Source organism: Amblyraja radiata, chromosome 11 (genome assembly GCF_010909765.2).
Source record: "Amblyraja radiata isolate CabotCenter1 chromosome 11, sAmbRad1.1.pri, whole genome shotgun sequence".
Taxonomy (NCBI): Eukaryota; Metazoa; Chordata; class Chondrichthyes; order Rajiformes; family Rajidae; genus Amblyraja; species Amblyraja radiata.
This window is the reverse complement of record NC_045966.1, coordinates 57073393-57089798: the sequence shown is the minus strand read 5'-3', so window position 1 is coordinate 57089798 and position 16406 is coordinate 57073393. Positions and strand designations below refer to the sequence as shown.

General features: G+C 41.7%; 1 protein-coding gene across 1 annotated transcript in view; it reads left to right on the top strand.

The window, feature by feature from the left end:
* Window positions 1-16406, top strand: part of clint1 (clathrin interactor 1) — a 163489-nt gene that overhangs the window by 120879 nt on the left and 26204 nt on the right. Inside the window, exon 8 of the mRNA XM_033029978.1 lies at window positions 7313-7409. Coding sequence (XP_032885869.1) covers window positions 7313-7409 — 97 coding nt within the window. The remainder of the gene's footprint in view (window positions 1-7312; window positions 7410-16406) is intronic.

Genomic DNA, 16406 nt, shown 5'->3' with positions numbered 1-16406 from the left:
CGCTGGATCTCACCGATGTAGAGCAGCTGACATCTAGAGCAGCGGATGCAATAGATGAGGTTGGATGAGATGCAGGTGAACCTCTGCCTCACCTGGAAAGACTGCTTGGGTCCTTGGATGGAGTCAAGGGGGGGAGGTAAAGTGACAAGTGTAACATTTCTTACGGTTGCAAGGGAAAGTACCGGGGAGGGGGTGGTTTGTGTGGGAAGGGACGAATTGGCCAAGGAGTTACAGAGGGAGCGGTCTCTGTGGAAAGCCGAAAGGGGAGGAGATGTGCCTCTGTTTATTTATTTGCCTCTGTACGCCACAATTTGAGATTTGAAATAGAAATAAATCACATGTGGTTAAAGTGCACATTGTCAGATTTTATTAAAGGATATTTTTATACATTTTAATTTCACCATGTAGAAATTACAGCTGTGTTTATACATGGTCCCCCCATTTCAGGGCACCATAATGTTTGGGACATATGGCTTCACAGGTGTTTGTAATTGCTCAGGTGTGTTTAATTGCCTCCTTCATGCAGGTATAAGAGAGCTCTTAGCACTTACTCTTCCCTCCAGTCTTCCCATCACCTTTGGAAACTTTTATCGTTGTTTATCAACATGAGGACCAAAGTTGTTAGAGACAGCAGCCAAACCTTAGGCTTACCAAAATCAACTGTTTGGAACATCATTAAGAAGAAAGAGAGCACTGGTGAGCTTACTAATTGTAAAAGGACTGGCAGGCCAAGGAAGACCTCCACAGCTGATGACAGAAGAATTTTCTCTACAATAAAGAAAAATCCCAAACACCTGTCCGACAGATCAGAAACACTCTTCAGGAGTCTGGTGTGGATTTGTCAATGACCACTGTCCGCAGAAGACTTAATGAACAGAAATATAGAGGCTACACTGCAAGATGCAAACCACGTGATATGCAAAAATAGGATGGCCAGGTTACAGTTTGCCAAGAAGTACTTAAAAGAGAAACCACAGTTCTGGAAAAAGGGTTTTGTGGACAGATGAGATGAGGATTAACATATCAGAGTGATGGCAAGAGCGAAGTATGGAGGAGAGAAGGAATTGCCCAAGATCCAAACCATACCACCTCATCAGTGAAACACGGTGGTGGGCTTGTTATGGCCTGGGCCTGCTTAAGGTACTGGCTCACTTATCTTCATTGACGATACAACTGCTGATGGTAGTAGCATAATGAATTCTGAAGGGTATAGACACATCCTATCTGCTCAAGTTCAAAACTCATTGGCTGGCAGTTCATTCTGCAAGACAATGATCCCAAACATACTTCTAAAGCAACAAAGGAGTTTTTCAAAGCTAAACAATGGTCAATTCTTGAGTGGCCAAGTGAACCACCCGATTTGAACATAATTGAGCATGCCTTTTACATGAAGAGAAAACTGAAGGAGACTAGCCCCCAAAACAAGCATAAGCTAAAGATAGCTGCAATACAGGCCTGGCAGAGCATCACTAGAGAAGACACCCAGTAACTGGTGGTCCATGATTCGCAGACTTCAAGCAGTCATTGCATGCAAAGGATATGCAACAAAATACTAAACAGGACTACTTTCATTTACATGACATTGCTGTGTTCCAAACATTAAGGTGCCCTGAAATGAGGGGGGGGGGGGACTATGTATAAAACACTGTTGTAATTTCTACATGGTGGAACCAAAATGTATAAAAATGGCCTTTATTAAAATCTGACAATGTGCACTTTAATCACATGTGATATTTTCTATTACAAATCTCAAATTGTGGAGTACAGAGGCAAATAAATAAATGATGGGTCTTTGTCCCAAACATTATGGAGGGCACGGTGTTTAAAGATACTCTTTAGCTAAACTGAAATGATTATTTGTAATTAAATATGTGTGTTATGATTGTGTTTATAGTTTGTTTGGTTGTTTGTCTTTTGCACAAAAGTCCGCGAGCATTGCCACTTTCATTTCACTGCACATCTCGTATGTGTATGTGACAAATAAACTTGACTTGACTTGACAGTAACTGTTTTCATGAGAGGTCAATTGGAAATTATCATTCACCTCCAATGCCCTTCCCTCTCCCAGTCTTAATCGTGTTAGGTTCAATAAACATGGATAGCCTTTACGACCTCTCAAACTTTGATTCCTTTGGTGGCAATGTCTGTGTGCGGATAACCACTCCCTCTGCACAAACTGCGATATTCTTGGTCTAATCCACCGTGAACGGTGGCTGTCGCTGCAAAAATATGTGTTCTGTGGTGCTTTTGAGTCTACATCATATTTCCAAATGTAAGGGCCTGGTAACAAGGATTTTATTTTTGTGGGTTGTAAATCTTTTTCCCATCCTCTGTCTATGGACTTGCTGTGCCATCCACCACTAAAGAGCCAGGTACGGCTATTTTAAGCCCCCCCCCCCCCCAAAAAAAGGACTACAGTTGTGTTAATGCTCTTTAGGGTCAAAGATGGGTAAGGATAGCATGTGCCAACACACTGCTTTTCACTCTTGGAAAATCTACACATTTCCCTGCCACAATGTTTGAGGCTGTCTTTGCTTTTAGCATAATGCATCTTAAAGTTTAAGTCTTCATCCTGTCGCAATTTTTCTGAAGGTAATCTTGTTTTCGGGATGTAAATAATGATGGCAGTCCTGCATTTATTGTACAGGTGTCCTGAAAACAATTAGAAGCCCATTAAAAAAAACAAATCAGTTGTGTTATTACAACGCAATGGTAGCTTCTGTGATCATTTACGCCTGCATGTTCAGATTTACTAAATTCCCTTTCCCAATTTTGCATAGATTGAACTTTTGGCCTCTGGATTGCTAATTGTGCTTTAAGTTAAAATTTCAAGAGGAAGTATTTTTCAACACTAATGAAATGTGTAAATTTTGAGCATGAATAATTGCAATAAGGCCTAGTGATTCCCCCTGAGTGATAGATTTGTGTTGGCTCATTACTTAATGTGTGAGTGAGTTGGGTAAATACTACTGATGGGAGAAGGAGGCTGTTTATCTGTAGTTCTTTCAGCAAGAATTATTTTAAGTCTTCCAATCATTAAATCAAATCAATGTTCCTGTGATTGATAAATTCAGTCTCTGCCGTGAAGTGCCTTTGGTAACAAATTGTATTTGGTCAGTTTTGTTTTCTCGCTTTTATTACGAGTTATTAATGATATTGGTTATGGTAATTGTGTGAACTTTTTATAGTCACAGAGTGATACAGTGTGGAAACAGGCCCTTCTCGCCCACACTGGCCAACAATGTCCCATCTACACTAGTCGACTATGCTGCATCAACCTGTGATATTTGTGAAACAAAACTGATTTTATCCTGACAGGATTTTGCATTATACAATGGTATTAAAAGTGCTGGGAGTCATTTGAAAATAAATCATGAGCTTCGTATCCAGATATAATCATAAAATAATAGTAACAACACTCCATTCATCTTTTGCTTCTGTGTAACACTTTTTAACTTGGAGAAACTCAACATTATCTATTAGGTTTGCTATGAAGCCTTCCAGAGATGATGATTGTAAATTTCCCCTCCCTTCTCACAGGGATGTTTCTGGCAATCTCGCCTGGAATTTGGTGAACCACAGCAAATGAACCGTTTTTAAAGCTGATTATTTTCCCTATAATATAGAGCTCATTAAAATGAAAGCTATTAGATCATGCAAATGACGACTAGTAAATTTCACATTTATGAAAGCTGGAAAAGCCCCAATGAATTCAGTAAGAGGGGGATGGGAATCAATACAATATTATCTGATTCTTGTATTGCCTTAACCAAAAATAATTTGTAATTATGGTTACCTGCTTTGTACTTTTGATTACGGTATGTTGGAATATAGGAAATATGGGAGGCATGATCAGTCCATACACCCAAACATGCCAGTCATCAAATTCAAGAAGATAATAGTCTGAATCAGTCTGAAGAAGGGCCTCAACCCGAAACATCACCCATTCCCTCTCTCCAGAGATACTGCCTGGCCCGCTAAGTTACTCCAGCATTTTGTGTCTATCTTCAAGAAAATAATAGCTGATTTGATTTTTTGATCTATTGTCTATTTCCCCCGTGTACTCCATAAACCTTGAAACGTACCCCCAAAAATCTAACAATAAATACAACCTTGAATATATTAATTGATTCAGGTGCTGCAACTTTCAGGTGGATAATTCCAAAATATCATGACTCCCAGGGATAGACACAAAGCTGGAGTAACTCAGCAGGACAGGTAGCATCTCTGGAGAGAAGGAATGGGGGACATATTGGGTAGAGACCCCTCTTCTCGACCCAAAACTTCACCCATTCCTTCCCTCCAGAGATGTTGCCTGTCCCGCTGAGTTACTCCAGCTTTTTGTGTCTATGGTGTAAACCAGCATCTGCAGTTCCTTCTTACACTTGACACATAGGGAAGTAACCACTTCTCAGTTTTAAAAAATAGATGATGCCTTTTTCTGAAACACACTCTCCCACGTTGAGACATTCCCTCAAAGGTTACCCTAACATGCCCCCTCAGAATCTTTCTAACTTTCAACTGTCGATCTTCTAAAGTCCAATTAATATACACCTAACCAGCTATATATTTCCTTATAACGACAACTTTGTCATCCAGGAAAACATCCTAGTTAACTTTCTTATACTGCCTCCATACAAATACAACCGTCCTTAAATGGGGAAACCAAAACTGCCTGCATTATTCTAAGTCGGGCCTCGCCAATGCCCTGCACAGTTTAATTCACCTTGCAATAATGGTCAACATTCCACTTGTTATCATCACTACTTGGTATACCAACATGCTAACCTTCTGCATTCTGTAATCTCTCATCTTGTAAATATTCTTCTGACAAAGAGGTCTCCTATACACTACAGGATGTATAAGAATGTACTGGATCTAACCATGTTTTCCGGGAATGCTGCCTGACCCGCGTAATTACTCCAGCACTTTGTAAACCAGCATCTGCAGTTCCTTGTTTCTACAGGGTGTATTAGTCAATGAATTGAACAGGCTTTGATTTGTTTCACCTGTACGTATTCAGATTGGAGTGTATTATTGCAGGGAGAAAATGTGTTTCTTTTCAATGACCTTTCCTGCTTAAGGTAATATTTCAGTTTTTTTCCTGGGGTTTTTTAATTTCATATTTCTGGCATCAGCAGTATTTTTCTATTGTCACAGCTGAAATGTGGTCTTTGCTGCTACCTGCTGGATGTTACAACACATCAACACAAATTACAATTGGTTATGAACACTTTGGTAGTGTAATATCCAGCTCGATTTTGCATTTCAATTAATTTTAAGAAAATGGGGATTAGTTTATCTTATCGAAAGCGATATTCTCCATTAAATAAGAATAGTTTCCACTATCCTTGCAAACAATGATGGTGCTCTCAACTGTGTTTCAAATGAGTTGGTCAAGGGAAATAATTCCCACAAATCTATAGTTCTTTAAAAGTGCCATGTTTTCTCAATTTGTCTAATAACCAGATTTCCAGTCTTGACTGCCATACAATATGAATGTGAATCTAAATAAAATTTTCCCCAGTAACGTTTTGTAATGTAAAGTCCATTAAGTGGGGTAAGTAATTATAGCTCCAGGACTTTGTATCTCATGTAGATTCCGTTCAGTAAATCACTGTGTGGAGATTCACAAGGGTTTTTTTTTTGTATTGTTTCGTGTCAGATGATGTTGTGGTGTTGTGTATGCATTTTACAATAGCATCCAAATTATTCTATTTTCAAATTTAAAAAACAAAGGAAGGTGCAAAGTGCACATGTTATTATTGTCAACCTCCTCCCACCATGGTTTAGCCTTGTCTGCTGATTTGTAATCTTCAGCTTGGACCCATGAGCAACTCGCAGTAATTCTATGCAGTCACTTCCAATCTAAAATAGAAATTCATTTGCCAAGAGATAATGAACCTTCTAGTGAAGTTTGAGTTAATTTTAAAATAATTTGGTATCTTAAGATAGTAATTCACAAGGCATTGCGCAGAGATAGTAACCTAGCATCGATCTCAAGGGAAAATTTATCAGTTACATTGTGACCTTAAGGACATAGCTTTTTGCCATTTTGTGCTAATGGAGCTACAGGGATTAAAGCAATGTTTCTTCCCGGGTATTATCCTTATATGAGATGAGATCTCAAAGTGTCAAAAACTTAAGACAATTCTATTGAGCCTATAGTTTAGAGCCTTGAATCATTCATTCCTATTAATTTACAAATATCATTCGAGTTGCTCTTTAACAAATGTTGGAATTCAGAATTGAGAGTATAATTGAGAACACCCCTAATAAATATATCCTAAGTAACAAATTGGAAATATGCCGTTGGAGCGATTTGCCAGGAGTTTACATTTAAAGGGATGCAGTACAGTTTTTTTTTTACATTGTGAATTCCATAATGCTATGGTAGGATAATCCAGTGCATTCTTGTGGTATTCAAACCATGCTAAATGATTAGGAAATAAACCAGGGCCATTACACAGGATCTAGAGGACTGATGTAAGGCATTAGTTTTTCTTATTGATAACTCTTGCAGTGTGACTTGGAAATTACACTACTTGCCTATTTAAAATGTCATACAGAATTGTCTTAAGTTTTTGACACTTTAAGATCTCATCTCATAAGACTCGGGAAGAAACATTGCTTTAATCCCTGTAGCTCCATTAACTACTCAAAAGGAAAACAATTTTTTTTTTTTTTAAATATATAGCAATGGTTAAGACTACAGAAACCAGCTTTCACATTGTATCATGGGCTGTGACATGTGACTTTGATAATCTGGAATCTTTACTTTTTAAAATAAACTTAGTTTCTTGGTCATCATTTCTGTCAAATTGTCCTTAAAAACCTATCTGGTTCTCCAATGGCATTCTGAGAAGGAAACCTGCCATCCTCGTGGTCTGAAGATGCTGGAATCTGGTGCAAAGTAAAAATGCTGGAGGAAATCAGCAGCTCAAGCAGTACATGAAGGGAGAAGGAATCAATCCTAATGCAGGATCTCGATGCAAAATTCCCCCTGCAGATGCTCCTCAACCCACTGATTGTCTCCAAGCAGTTTGTTTCCTGATACTTATGTGGTTTGCTCTATATATGACTCCTGGCCCACAGTAATTTATTCATTGCTTGATGGCATAACAAGCCATTCTGCTTCGATGCTTTGAGGGGTGGGAAATTGCTGTGATCCTGTAAAAAAAAAAAATCAAATAGAAAATATGTTAGTGTAGAGTACATTTTAGTACATGTTAGTGATCCTATATTTCAGTCTAATTGCTTTACAGGTTTAGTTTAGTCCCTTCTTACTAACTCTGCTTTGCCTCCTGCCTAGGTTTCAACACCAAACTCAGTTAACAGCAAGTCAGCAAATAACCTGGTGGATCTACTATTTGACACAGGATTTGAATCTAATCAAATTCCTTCTACAGGTAATACTTGATACTTTTTTTTGTACCTGAGTTTGTCTGCATTTGAATAGCAACACTGACCAATTAAGTTACTGGAACAAATTTCTTGAGGCAGCTGACTATTTATTTCTTATCCAAAGCCATTGGCACATGTACCAGTTTCCAATCATCATGCTGATTGGGCCACTGCACCTGCTGCATGCTTCCAGCAATTCAACCCGGTTTTTAATTAAAACTTGTTACCTCAGGATCATTTGTCATCTGAGAAGCTGGTATCCAGCCAAAAGGATAAATTAGCTAGACACTCAAAATCTGAATTATGATTGGTAACTTATTAAGCCTGTTTTTAAACTTCCTGAAAGTGTTATTTTAGATGTTGTACCAATTTTGTTCATATGGAGCACAATTGTATTTTTTTTTAAAGTCTACTCAGTTTGTTGTCTTGATGTATTCGGATCCATTTCATCACCACCTGTTCTATTTAAATCAGCACAGGATGCTGGACATTTGTAGCCCAACTGCTGCTGTGAGTGAAGGTCGGCTGATGTTGTAAAACTGAGATTAGACGTAATGTCTTCAGTCTGACTGTTTTGATAATCCCCATTGGTTTTTCTCTGAGATTACGCCTAGAATTTGTATACATTTTTCCATACTGAAACAACAGTTCTGGCAACAGTTTCAGTCCCTGTTTGATAACGGGTTTGTTTTTCTATTTAGATGCCAAAGCTTTTTTGTACTTTATTAATCCAGCAGAGATTTGAATATACGCACAAAATGCAGCCTCTCTGGAGAGAAGGAATGGGTGACGTTTCAGTTCTTCAGTCTGAAGAAGGGTCTCAACCTAAAGCAACCTTCGCACATTCCTTCTATCCAGAAATGCTGCCTGTCCCGCTGAGCATTTTGTCTATCTTCAGTGGAAGCCAGTATCTGTAGTTCATTCCTACACAGAGGTTTGAATATACCGACTTGTTCATCACAGTTAAGTCTTAAAGGCAAAGTACTGCACATATTGGATATCTGAAATTCAAAATAACAGGATAAGTATAACAGCCCTTATGATATCTATGGAGATAATAACAATTAACATTTCAGGTTGATGACTGTTTATCAAACTCGTGTCTCTGGATGAGTGATCCAGAACTGCGTTTGCTGGTATAGTAACTGAATCCTCGAGCATGTGGTTTTAAGCTGCATGACCAGATGTAAAATTAGGGGGAGTGGCGGGAAAGGCAGTTTTAGGGTGGGTTGTGGTCAGCAATTACAAAATGATGAGTGTCAAACAAGAAAATAATTGCAATTTTCAAACATAATGCTTCATCTGATTCATCGCGCAAGCCTTTTTTATAGGTAGATTGAGTAAGACTGGTATTGGGCTTCTGCAATCAGTTTGGAGATAAGCAAAATATTGAATCGATAAAGCTGTAAATGGAAAAAGAGAATTTCAGTTAAATTAAAATTTCCAGTATTCCTTTCAGTACAGCTGACTCTTGGATAATCAGTCTACAAGGCACCATATAAAGCAGCTACAGTTGTAGTGAGATGACCAAATTGTGTAAAGAAGCGTGCAAGACTTAAAACTAATTCACTCATTATATCATATGCGCACTTGGGTGACAAGGCATTCCAATGTTACATATCATTGCTCCTGAGCTATTTATACAAAAGAGTTGTACTGCATTAGATTAACTAGTGTGTTACAGTGTGGCAGATGGCCTGGATATCTTGCAGTAATCTGATGGCTTTTTAGAAATAGTGCCAGATGTTGGACATCGTCCCCCTGTGCACATGATGGTGTACAGATGTTTCTTCTCCACCTGAGTGGTTCATAAGCACTGCATGCAAATATGATGCATCACAGTTCATATAAGCTGGATATTATAGTTTGAGCAAAATCTAGGTTTTAAGTCCTGACTGCAATATCTGTCTTTCCACGTTTTAAGGTAAACATGCGAAAGATAATGGTTCAATAGTTATTACTGATGATTCTAATTAACTCCTTTGAATTGAAAGCAGCTATAATTCCGTATTGAGATAATGCATTATCAATTTTTACTTTAACTTAAACATAACTATTTGTCTTTTAAAAGATGTAGAACTAAAATAAATTCTGTGCAAGTTTTAGAATTTGGATATGAAATGCAACATTACTCCAAGTTTCAATTGCCAATGCAAGCCTCGAATATGTATTGTGTATAGAGAGTGTCCCCTGATTATATAATGGTCCAGTTCCTGAGAAATATCCATAAGCTGAATTTTAGTTGGAAATGAACTATTTCTTCCCAAATAGTAAAATCTTTAGCCTCAACAATGCTTGAGGACTGATCTCCAAAGAGTAGACTTGAGAAGTTCAATGTAGGTTTTAGGGAGTTGTTACCAGCATGTAAACTCTGACAAATATTAGTCTGAATGCAGGCCATGTGGGAGGAGATAATCAGTGGGAAAACTATTGGGAGTGAAAGTGTGCGCCAACGAGAGTTAGCTCGGGGTATGTAACATTTGATCTTGGAGTTTGGATAAGGCATTAGCTGTTTCAATAGGTGGTATTGCATTGTTTCCTGGTGAAGAGATTACAGTTCAATACCTCAGAGCAGTCTAGGAGAATTTACATAAAGTCAGATATTTGTAAATCAGGCCTTCTGTAAACTTGGGGTGTCCTGTATACATTGTCCAGCGACCATCCTTGCAGGCTAGTCTGTCAGGGTTTCATTTCTGGTTAGTGAGTTTACTGATCTCACTAAATTAGTGTTGTATTTAGATGTAAATGTTTTGTACTGAAAACTCACTTGGGTGTTGGGTGGGAAGGGATGAGTTGCGGAGCGAGCAGTCTTTGCGGAAGGCGGAAAGGGGTTGAGATGGGAAGATGTGACTAGTGGTGGGATCACATTGGAGGTGAAGAAAATGGTGGAGTATGATGTGTTATGATATATGTTATGATTTGTATATGTTGGAGTATGATGGGGTCTGAAGAAGGTTTCTGATCCGAAACGTCACCTGTTCCTTTTCTCCAGAGATGCTGCCTGACCCGCTGAGTTACTCTAGCATTTTGTGTATATCTTTGGCATAACTAGCATCTGTAGTTCCTTCCTACAAATTACGTGTTGGATACAAAGGCTGGTAGGCTGAAAGGTGAGGACCAGGGAAACTCGATCCTTGTTCTCTCTTGGAGGAGGGGTAGCAAGAGCAGGACTATGGGAAGGGGGGAAACCATGTTCATCAAAGAAAGATTCACCTCCTCTAAGTTCACTCCTGTAGATCGGAGAGACCAAGCATAGACCTCTGCTAACAAACCCCACCCCCTGCTATTTTCCTCTCCCTGGCTTCACAATCCACAACTCCTCAAACCTGTCCCACACCTATTTTTTATCTCTGGCCCTGTCAAAAACTCCCCCTTACCTATTACCTGCTATGTTTTGTTCTGCCTCTCCCCTTTCCAGCTTTCTTCTCCCCCTCCCTACAATCAGTCTGAAGAAGGATTTTGACCCGAAACGTAACCTATCCATGTTCTCCAGAGATGCTGCCTGACCCCCTGAGTAATTCCAGGATTTTGTCCTTTTGTGCATTAACTAACATCTGCAGTTCTTTGTTTCCGCACAACACAAGAAGATAAGAGTAGGTCACCCTGCTCCTCGAGCCTTCTGTGCGAGTTGCCCCATAGCCCACAATTTATTTTTCCATTATTTATCTGCATCCACCTTAAATATATTGAATCATCTGGCCTCCACCACCCTCGGGCAGAGAATTCTAGAGATTAACGATCCTCAGAAGAAATTTCTATGTACTTTAGTGGTCTGAGAAACTACTGGAGTTTTCAACAGATCTTTATTCAAAAGTTCATGATGCAGCAGACAGGCTTATCAGCGACGTCTGCCCACAACGGTGGTCAGCGCTGAACTAACGCGCGCAAGGGAAAAACCGCGCGAAAACAACAGCCCCTCCCGAGTCACATGACCGCGGGTTCCGAACGCCGGGTTCGATATCTGCGTGCGCTAGCAGGTGCCGCTACATGCCCCCCATCCCCCCAGAATCCGCGGTACGGAAACGCACGGGTAAACGGACGGTACGACTGGAACGCGTAGTCCGAGGTCGCGGGGCGAGCGTAACATTTGGGACCGGTAAAACAGTACTGGAGGGACGCGAAAAATGCGAACGAGGTACGGGCGTAACAAAGGGGACTGGAGAAACGCGACCGGAGGTAACAGGTGCAGAGAGCGGCAAAACAACAGGTGGATGTCCTCTACGCCGTGGAGTAGCCACTGTCACTGGGCTATCCTCGTCAACGTGTGCAGGCTTTAGGCGACTCACGGAGACGAACTCCTCCTTATCACCCATGTCCAACGTGAACGTCGAGACACCAGTACTGAGCACCCTGTACGGACCCTCATACACCCGCTGTAACGGCGAGCGATGAGCATCTCTACGGAGAAAAACATAAGCACAATCCCGTAACATAGTAGGATCATGTACTGAAGATGAACCATGCCGAGAAATTGGAACCGGGACCAAAGCGCGCGCCCGCTCGCGAAGGTCCGCCAACAACTGTGAGGTGGAAACCTCCTGGTCCGGAGGGACAGGCAAGAAATCCCCGGGAACCTGCAAAACCGAGCGATAAACCAACTCGGCCGAGGAGGCTTTGAGGTCCTCCTTAGGCGTTGTCCTGATGCCAAGGAGACCTAAGGTAACTGGTCGACCCAATCAGGGCCGGTGAGTCTGGCTTTTATCGCCGACTTCAGGTGCCGATGGAACCGCTCAACCAACCCGTTGGACGGGTGATAAGCGGTAATCTGGTGCAGCTTTGAGCCGTATAGCTGCGCCATACCACACCACAATGAAGACGTGAACTGGGCTCCCCTATCGGTGGTAATATGTGAGGAGACCCCGAAACGAGCGATTCACTGGGATCCATGGCCCTCGCGCATGCATAAGCAGAGGTATCCGCCAACGGGATTGCCTCCGCCCACCTGGTAAACCTGTCTACGATAGTCAGTAAGTGGGTAGCCCCGCGCGAACAAGGCAAGGTACCTACCAAGTCTACATGGATGTGCAGGAACCTGCCGTCCGGGACGGCAAAATCCTGGACTGGCTGGTACACGTGTCTCTGCACTTTGGAGGTCTGGCATGGGTTGCAGGAACGGGCCCATGCAGCGACCTGCTTCCTTAACCCATGCCAGACGAACTTCGCCGCGACCCAGGCAGAGGTGGCGCGAATGGACGGGTGCGCCATGCTGTGGATGGTGTCGAAGATCCGACGTCGCCAAGCGACCGGGACAATAGGATGGGCTTTACCGGTGGAAATATCACAAAGGACTTGCACGCCGGAGGTGCCACATGGCACTTCGACCAGCTTCAGTCCTGATTCAGCATTGCGGTAAATCTCCATATCGACATCTGCCCGTTGGGCGGCTGCCAGCTGGTAATCAACGCCAAAACGCTGAAACTTCGGGCAGCGCAGGACGGGACAACGCGTCGGCCACCACATTAAACTTCCCTGCCACATGCCGAATGTCAGACGTGAATTCGGAAATGTAGGCCAGGTGCCGTTGTTGTCGGGCAGACCAAGGGTCAGACACCTTGGTCAAAGCGAATGTTAGCGGCTTGTGGTCGGTAAACGCGGTGAACGTGTGCCCTTCCAGGAAATAACGAAAATGGCGGATTACTAGGTAAAGTGCAAGGAGCTCCCTGTCGAAAGCGCTGTATTTAACTTTGGGGGCTTGCAGTTGCCTGTTGAAGAATGCCAGCGGCACCCAGCGATTATCTACGCGCTGCTCGAAGACGGCGCCTACCACGACGTCTGAAGCGTCCACGGTGAGAGCCGTTTGGGCTGATGCCCTAGGGTGTTCAAGCATAGTGGCGTTGGCCAATGTGGTCTTTGCACCCTCGAACACCTTCTGTGCCTCCTTGGACCAGACCAGGTCCTTAGGCTTACCGACCAGGCATTGAAACAACGGCCACATAATGGCGGCCGCAGACGGGACGAATTGGTGGTAGAAGTTAACCATCCCGATAAACTCTTGCAGACCCTTGACCGATAGAGGCATGGGGAAACGACGGTTAGCGTCGACTTTCTCGGGCAGTGCCTGCGCTCCATGAGAGGTGATGGAGCGCAATCCGAACTGGCACTTCTCAGGGTTGATCACCAACCATGTTTGCACAGCCGTTCGAAAGGTAGGCGGAGGTGCTTGGCATGCTGCAGCAGACAGGCTTATCAGACACGTCTGCCCACAACGGTGGTCAGCGCTGAACTAACGTGCGCAAGGGAAAAAACGCGCAAAAACAACAGCCCATCCCGAGTCACGTGACCGCGGCTTCCGAACGGCGGGTTCGATATCTGCGTGCGCTAGCAGGCGCCGCTACAGTACCTTAATTATAAATGACGGTCCCCATATTCTGTAATTCTGTCTACTTGATTGTGACTCTCCCAACAAGTGGAAACGTGGAAGATTTAGCTACGAAACCTACTTATTGTCGTATCCAGTGATTACTTGTTTGCATCAACATCTGAGTATAGGATGATGCTCTATTTGGTGCTCATTATCTGCTCCTGTATTGAGAATGGTCATTTGATCAATGGAATCACTGCCTAACAGAGAACAGCAACAAGACAGGGGAGATAATGTACAATGTAATCCTAAGGAGAACAATAAATAATCTGTACACTATTTTAAATATTCTCTTTTCTGCTTTTTTATGATGTATGTAGTAGATTTTGGTTTACCATTGGATTGCGCTAAATAGTGATTAGATTAGGCCGACTCATTCTATTGAATTCATGGGAGAAAGCTGGTAATTAGATGGTGCCTTTTGCAACCCGTGGATACTCCCAAAGCATTGTAGTAATCTGATGTCCATTTTAAAAAAATATATGCAGATTTAATGACAAAAATAAACTTCCTTTTCAACATATTAGTGTTTCACAAGGAATTTCATGATACAATAGACAGGAGTAGGCCATTCGACCCTCCGAGCCAGCACCGCCATTCAATGTGATCATGGCTGATCGTCCCCAATCAGTACCCCGTTCCTACATTCTCCCCGTATCCCCTGACTCTGCTATTTTTAAGAGCCCTATCTCGCTCTCTCTTGAAAGCATCCAGAGAATCTGCCTCCACCACCCTCTGAGGCAGAGAATTCCACAGACTCGCCACTCTCTGTGAGAAAAAATGTTTCCTTGTTTCTGTTCTAAATGGCTTACTACTTATTCTTAAACTGTGGCCCCTGGTTCTGGACTCCCCCAACATCAGGAACATGTTTCCTGCCTCTAGCGTGTCCAAGCCCTTAACAATCTTATATGTTTCAATGAGATGCCCTCTCATTCTTCTAAACTCCAGAGTGTACAAGCCCAGCTACTCCATTCTCTCAGCATATGACAGTCCCGCCATCCCGGGAATTGACCTTGTAAACCTACGCTGCACTACCTCAATAGCAAGAATGTCTTTCCTCAAATTAGGGGACCAAAACTGCACACAATACTCCAGGTGTGGTCTCACTAGGGCTCTGTACAACTGCAGAAGGATCTCTTTGCTCCTATATTCGGTTCCTCGTGTTTTTAAGGCCAACAGGCTCTATTTGGTCTGTGAGTTTTGCTGCCTTTTGGATTAACCTGGTTGCCTAAATTTTGCACGATGAAAACATTTTTTTAATCACTCAAAACTGTTTAAACAGAAAAGTTCCTGTTTCTAAGATTAATATTTAGACTTGGCTGAGAAATTAAATGGAGTGTGGAGATTTAATTATTCAATGATAAACATATCAGATTTGTTTAAGATTTTTTAAGATTCTGTTTGCTTTGTTCTCATCACTTCATCTCTGTCACATTCTCATTTCTTTTATTGTCATGATGATTGGTAATATTCTATGATTAATATTTGAGCAATAAAGTCACCAGTGCATAAAGTTCACCACCCATTCAGTTTTAACTGGAAATATTATTTATTTAAAACCCACATTTTACAATCTGAAAAGTCATTAAACTCGCCAATTCATATAGATCGATGCTTCCCTGGAGCTTTTAACACTTCTTGGATGATAGGAATTGTTTCGAAATAAAAAAACAAGTGTTATATTGAAGATAGACACAAAAAGCTGGAGTAACTCAGTGGGACAGGTGCCATTTCTGGGGAGGAATGGGTGATGTTTCTGGTCGAGATCCTTCCTGTAGCGCCTGGACCCTTGATTCAGAGACGATCTTAAATACCACCATTGCTTTAGTGGTATTTAAATTCATGTCGAATACTCGGTATGAAACTACTGGAATGGTTCCGTAATGTTCTTAAGGCAGGAAATTGATTGACCTTACTTGGCCTGGCCTTTATGCCTCTAAATCCATAATGTGGCTGCCTCTTATTGACTTTAAAGCACCATAGCAAACAACTTGGTTCAAGAGGCAATTAAGAAGGGATAAGATAATAAATGCTGGCATTGCCACTGATGTCTATATCCCATGAATAAATAAACATAAGCACATTGGTACATTTTGTTAATCAATGTGACTGAAGATTATTTTTGAGGGAAGAGCAACTAAATTTAAATTTGGATGTACAGTATAAGATATCTTCCAAAGAACCATGTCATTCCAGCCCCTTTTTTTTTTTATGGCTATTGTTTTTAGTTTTTGCAATTATTGGTTGTAAACACTCTTGGTTATTACTTGCCCTCTGTGTATGAGTCAAAGTCTGTAGTTCACAGGTTGCTATTGGTTGAAAGTTAACATTAGGCACTGAGAGAGAGCAGTGTTACAATGTGGAAACAGACCCTTTGGCTCAAGTCATACAAGCTGAACATGCTAGCCATCTAAGCTAGTCCAATTTTCTTCCATTAGGTACATATCCCTCAAAACCTTTTCTGTTCACATACCTGCCCAAATGTCCTTTAAATATTATCATACTTGCCTCAACTGCCTTCATTGACAGCATGTTGCATGTATACACAACTCTCCTTGTGGAAAAAGTTGCCCCTCAGATCCCTTTAATTCTTTTCCCTCTCATTTTAAAGCTTTGCCTTCTAGTTTTGATGCCCCTTCCC